Raw genomic sequence first — 6049 nt, 5'->3', positions numbered from 1 at the left:
CAGTTTCAATATTTGATATGCTGTCTTTGCAATATTTTCAACCAAATATGATGTTTAAATGATTTGCAAATCACCAAATTCAGTTTGTATCAACATATTACACAGCAACCTAACTTTTGGATTTTGGGTTGTAACTATAAGCTCCTTTCATTCACAGCATTTTCAGACTGAAGTGTTGGAGGCAGATAAATACACTCCACTCTTTGATGCCTGTTTATGGAGCCAATTTCACCATCATTCAAGAAATGGGGAAATGAATAAAAATCAAGAATTAAAAGAGAAGGAACAACAAAAGCAGAGCGTTGAGTAATGAATCGCAGAAACCAAGTGTAAAGGACATTTTTAATCAATTTTTATAAACCGACATATTTAATTTAGCAGCATAACCGGATGGTCTTGAGGTATATCTAAATCCATACTCTGAATTTCAGCCCATCCTCCCACTCCCAGTTCTTCCTCAGACATCCATCCAGACGACACATTCACACAGCGACACATCCAAACTGCACCAACTCTGCACACACACACACAGCCTGACACACTCATACTGGAGCATTTGCTCAGTAGACAAAACACACACACACATTTGCACAAACACGCATTTGAGTCCTGTTGCCTCAGTCTTGGACTGAGCAGAGCTGGCTCCCTCATACTGGCTTGTAAGGCAGGCACACTTAATGGTGCAGTTTTGGCTGTGGGGAAAAGAGAAGATTGAAATCAGTACTTCCATATGACAACTGGATCATGAATTTATCACAAATATGAAACGCTGAGCAGAATAAAACAAACTGAACATAACCCGGGTTCAAAAGGACAGACTGAGAAATGGAAAAGAATCAAGGTCCTTTTTGAAGATTGAAAAATCTGTAGAGTAACTGAGACTTATGGAGGAACAATCAAAATATGTTTTAGACGTGGTCATAGCTGTCCTTCCCTTCTATTAAGTTCAGTCTATTGTCGTTAATTTGCAGCTCATGCTTATAGTACACATACTGTCACCATTTTTATCCATACAGTAACCACCCTAGTCTGCATGAGCGTTTTTGTGCTGCTGTTGTCGTCTATCCATCTCTCTCCCTCTCTCCCTCTCTCCAACATGGTCTCAGCAGATGTGTGTCTAACATCACTCTGGTCCTGCTGGAGGTTTCTGCCTGTTAAAGGAAGTTTGTCCTTGCCACTGTAACTTGCTAAATGCTGCAAAGTGCTCTGCTCATGGTGTAAGACAGGACTGGATCTTATCCTGTCTTGATGTTGGGTCTTTTTTAATAATAGAACATAGAGTACGGTCTAGACCTGTTTGGAAAGAGTCTTCAGATAAAGTTTGTTGTGATTTGGCGCAATATAAATAAAGATTGATTGATTGACCAGGTGCTGAAAAATGACAGATACAGACTTTGATTAGACTTCATGTTAAGTAAAATGTTAGAAGTGGAATCTGTTTAGAGAGCTGGATGATGTTTTAAATAAAATATAATTTAGCTTGAGCAATAATTGATAATTGCATCCCACAAGTGGGATGGGACAACGATACATCATGGTTTATTAGTTTTGTCTCCCTTGCACTGATATTGGATCGACACAACTGATCGTCTGATTCAAAAGATGTAGGAGTTGTTTCATTGTGATGTAGGAGTTTTTGTGGAGCAGTTTGAGTGGGAGGCTCCATGTAAACTTAAGAGTGTTGGGTGAAAAGCTTTTTAGCAAAAAGAAACAAGGACGAGAGTCACGTGACACTCAAGCCTCGAGGAGAGAAGACACATCCTGTAAGGTTGTAAAGATTTCAATACTACGTGCTTTAAAACGATACAGTCTGTTACTTTCACATACAGTAGAAGGAAAACAGAGCTGAAGAAGTAATAGCTCTACAGTCATATTTTCATCCCAAAGTTGCCTGGAGTCATAAAGAGAGAAGCAGAGCAGCAGTGGTCGATCGACAGAGGGATACAGTAAAGAGAGAGAGAGCTGGTGAAGGAGACAATAAGATGTTATTTTCTGGTTGGTTCACATTGTCGACGTTTCCAAACCTCTGCTCAAACGTGCCAGATTGTGTTTGCCACTGAAGTCACGCTTCTTCCTGCCTGCTGTGAGTCTCTCTCCTCCTCACTCTTTGCTGCTACAACTCACTTGTCAGCAAATACTAATACTTGTTAAGTCCCTTTGGTGTCTCATAAAGATGTACGTGTTACATTTAAGTCTGGAGACAGATCATGATGTCTCCTGGTCCCTCTATGTTTATATGTAATGACCTGCAGACTGTTAGCTGTGTGTGAAGGTAGACGCTCATAAAACGTCCAAAATGTAGTAAGTAATCGTATTAATACTGCCTTCTAGGGATGTTAACAATTAATCAATTCATTGATTGTTAAGAATTTACTCAAACACGTTTTTTGTTCCGATTTTCTATCACGTGGAACAAACATCATGTGGTCTCGTATTTGGTTCAGCTATCAGGGAGGTGTTTTAAGTTTAAAGCATGTTTGGATGTGAATCAGCTGACTAAAGGTGTTGCTCACAGCGGAGACACTCAGCTGGGGGCTGCGGTGAGTGACAGGTCTCCAGAAGCGCTTTTTTTCTCGGCCGCCGGACTGATTATGACCTGGTTGAGCTCTCGGTGGACACCTGACCACGTTCGCATGCTTATTTTTCTCACTGAGAACAAGTAGACAGAAAACTGGACACTGTGAGTCTAAAATATGTTTCTGTTCAGTTCCCTTGTTGCAATAAATCCACATGTTGTAGTCTGAGCCTTCACTTTACACAAGTATATGAGATTATTTTTATGAGCCTGCTCCACACATTGATATTCAGCGCGTTTAACATTTTGAACACCTCAATAAGATCGGTAGTTATTCAATGCAGTCAATTATATACATTGTGTAGCTAAGGAAAATTTGATTTAGGGGAAAAAACGCATTCGGCATTGTTTTCGACATGGAAAACGTTTACGCTTTTTAGAATGACTAATCGTTAATTGATCGTTTATATTTTAAAAAGATCGATCACAGAGATTACTTAAAATTTACATCCCTACTGCCTTCATTTACATAACAGTAAATCAAATGTATGTCTGTTTGTCCTCAGTGACTGTCTGTCCCTGCACTGTGCATCCCATCTCTCTTTCAGACTCACCTTCTGTGTGCCCAGTTTCTTCTCCACGCCCCCGGCCAGCCCCCCTCCTTTACTCTCCTTCCAGGTGTAGAAGTTGGAGCGCGGGGTGGAGGAGGTGGCAGAGCTGGAGGAGGAGGAGGAGGAGGGCAGGCGGTGAGCTGAGGGTTTGGAGGAGGGCGAGTGCTCCTCTATGCTGCCCCCTTTGCGTTTCTTCCCCAGCCCCTGCTCAAAGCTCCTCCCACTGCTCTGTCCGTGCAGTCCTGAGTCCCCCACGCCGCCCCGGCTGTGGGAGTTGTTGGTGGCAGAGGAGGAGTCTTGGGGTGATGAGTGGCCCAGAGGCGTGTGTGTTCGTTTGTAAGTCCAGACCGCTTTTGCGGCTGGTGAGTGTGATTCTGAAGGGGAGGGCTGGGGGCGGGGTTTGCTGCTGGGCGAAAGAGTACCATTGGTCTGTCCGTGTGATAGAGGTGCAGAAATAGGGGGTTTTGAAGAGGAAGATGATGAGGAAGAGGAGGAGGATGCAGCAGAAGGAGGGCGGCCCCGATCCTGGAGGAGTATGCAGTTCCTTTCGGGGCCAGAGTGTTCACCTTCCTGGGACGGGGCTTTGCGTTTTCGGAGGGCAGCAGCAGTGGCGGCCTCCTCTCGAAGCTTCAGCATCTGCTTGCTGGGTCGTCCCACTGGGTTCTTGAGTCTCCCTGACCCCCCCTGACGCCCTGATACAGGCTTATTGGGAGACACCATGTGACCGCCAGTGATGCTGCAGCCTCCACCCCCCGAGTTCTCTGATGGTATGGCTGTGGAGGGTCTCCCTTGAGCACGACTGGAGGAGGAGGAGGTGGAGGAGGTGGAAGGGGAGGAGGAGATGGAGGAGGATGCAGTTTTGAGCGAAGAGCTGATGTGGCTTCCTGTACGGATCTTTGAATGTAATGAAGAGGAGGGAGACGAAGAGGTGATGGTCCTGGCTGACGGAGGAGGAGATTGAAGGTCTGTGGCTTGAGGTATTTTCCTGCATTGAGAGAAAATAATCCATCCAATCATTTTTACTGTTTGACCCATAAGAAAAAAAAATGAACCACAGGATAATAATCACAACCTTTATTACCAAGATTTAGAATAATGAAAATGTGTTTGAATTCAAATCAACACTGTTACATTATTCAAAGTAACGTTGGTGATAAAACTAAGCATTAGTTGCTTCTATCAACAGAATTCAGTCAGTCGTCAGTATAAAGAAGAGCAGAGTGGAGTCGATTATCTTGTTCACCTACACTCTGATGAGCTGCTGACTTATATCTGATATTAAGGATTGTGCATCAGTAAAAATCTGGTAACAAAATATCTGAGTCATTACAAGAGTTAGGTTTCACTATAAATACATAAAAGAACATAAAAGTATATTGGGAGCAAAGGGATGCATCAGGATACTGGCTTTTTTGTGCTGCTTCTGATCTGTACAGCACTTTGGTCAAATCCAGTTGTTTTAAACGTGATCTATAAATAAAGTTTTAGTTGAGTTGAGTTTTTAAACATAAACTCTGCCAGGAGTTCTGACACTCCTGGCAGATTCTAATTTGCTCCATATTAGGGATAGGACATGATTATTCAAATGCACAAATATTAGTTAACTTGTCGAAAAAAATTATTGAGTTATTGCGATTTTCTCATTTTAAAAATACAAATTTTCCTTGTTTTCACCACTGCCTGGTGTAATAGGGTGTTCCTGCCAGGTGCTGGCTTTAGAAGGCTTTAAAGCTGTTTGCTAACCGCATTAAATAACAGAAGAAGAGGAAAGCCAACTGCATTAAATAGCGAAAGATGTGGAAAACATCAGCGTCAATCTCTGGGAATACGTGTGTAGGGCTGTGAAATTCAGAAACGGAGATGATTGCAGAGACTGAGCATGGCTGTGAATGTTAACATAAAAGTTCTGCTGCGTCACAGAAACACCGACATAAAGGTCTTGAAAGACGCTGCTAGTGCCCGCCAGAAGTGGCCCCTAATCCAGCTTGATTATGAATAATTTTAGATGCCAGTGATTATTGAATAGTATTTTGGCTTGAAATGCTTATCCCTTCTACATATCAATATAAAATCAGCACAGCATATTAGGGGTGAGCCCGACTAAGGATTTGCTTAGTTGAATCTAATTCATCAGATTTTGCCCATAGTCGACGAATAGTCCAATGTTTGTTGTTTTTCCTTACTGACCCAAAGTCTGCATGATGGTGACCGCATGACAATATTACGCATAACCCTTTACAATTAAGAGACTTATAGCTTAAAGTAAAAGGGACAACAGAATATTATAAGCATAAAACTTAGATTTTTTTAAATCTATATTGCAAAAACAACGAGGTGATGGAGAGAAAACTCAAATAAGGCCACCATCCGTTAAACATGGAACAACGCATCACTATAGATAAGGAATCAGGAGATATTTAAACAGTGTTCACACAGAGGAGAGCAGCACTGCGGAGGGTAGTTTGTCCAACTTAAGGCTAAACATTTGTATAATGTTCAAAATCAAACCTGTCAAACCCACGTCTTTGTCCGCTTGAGTCTTTTCAAATTGTATGCGAGTAAAACCATCATGTGTATGGGCAGAAGTGCGCTCCTTGCTTTGTTGACTGTAAATCCTGTCTTTGAGAATATCCTCTCTGATGGCGTGGAGGTGGATGGGATGCTGTGGATTGTTTTTGAGGCTTCAGACAGCTTTGGGTATTCCTGCTCGTTCGTTTAGCCCCATACAGTTTTTGTGTGGTCAGGTAATCCTTGATCTCACAGCCCTCTTCATGAAGCTGCTCCTCATCTTCATCACTATTTTTTAGGATCAACTGAAGTTTTATTTCTGACATTTTGAGCTACAATGAACGTAGAAAGATTTAAAGACCAGCTGAGGTACGTCTGCTCCACAGGTCCCCGCTAAATGGTCCACCTTTAATTA

The 6049-nt window shown here is 42.4% G+C and overlaps 1 protein-coding gene across 3 annotated transcripts in view; it reads right to left on the bottom strand.

Moving 5' to 3' along the window:
* Positions 1-324: 324 nt before the first annotated feature.
* Positions 325-6049, bottom strand: part of atxn7l2a (ataxin 7-like 2a) — a 28753-nt gene continuing 23028 nt past the window's right edge. For all 3 annotated transcript variants that reach the window (XM_034693352.1, XM_034693359.1, XM_034693368.1), the window contains 2 exons: positions 3130-4111; positions 325-692 (listed from right to left, as the gene is read on the bottom strand). In XM_034693352.1, coding sequence (XP_034549243.1) covers positions 675-692; positions 3130-4111 — 1000 coding nt within the window. In that variant the 3' untranslated portion in view covers positions 325-674. The remainder of the gene's footprint in view (positions 693-3129; positions 4112-6049) is intronic.

The sequence above is a fragment of the Notolabrus celidotus genome, chromosome 1, assembly GCF_009762535.1.
Source record: "Notolabrus celidotus isolate fNotCel1 chromosome 1, fNotCel1.pri, whole genome shotgun sequence".
NCBI classification, from domain to species: domain Eukaryota; kingdom Metazoa; phylum Chordata; class Actinopteri; order Labriformes; family Labridae; genus Notolabrus; species Notolabrus celidotus.
This window is presented reverse-complemented; position numbering and strand designations above follow the sequence as displayed.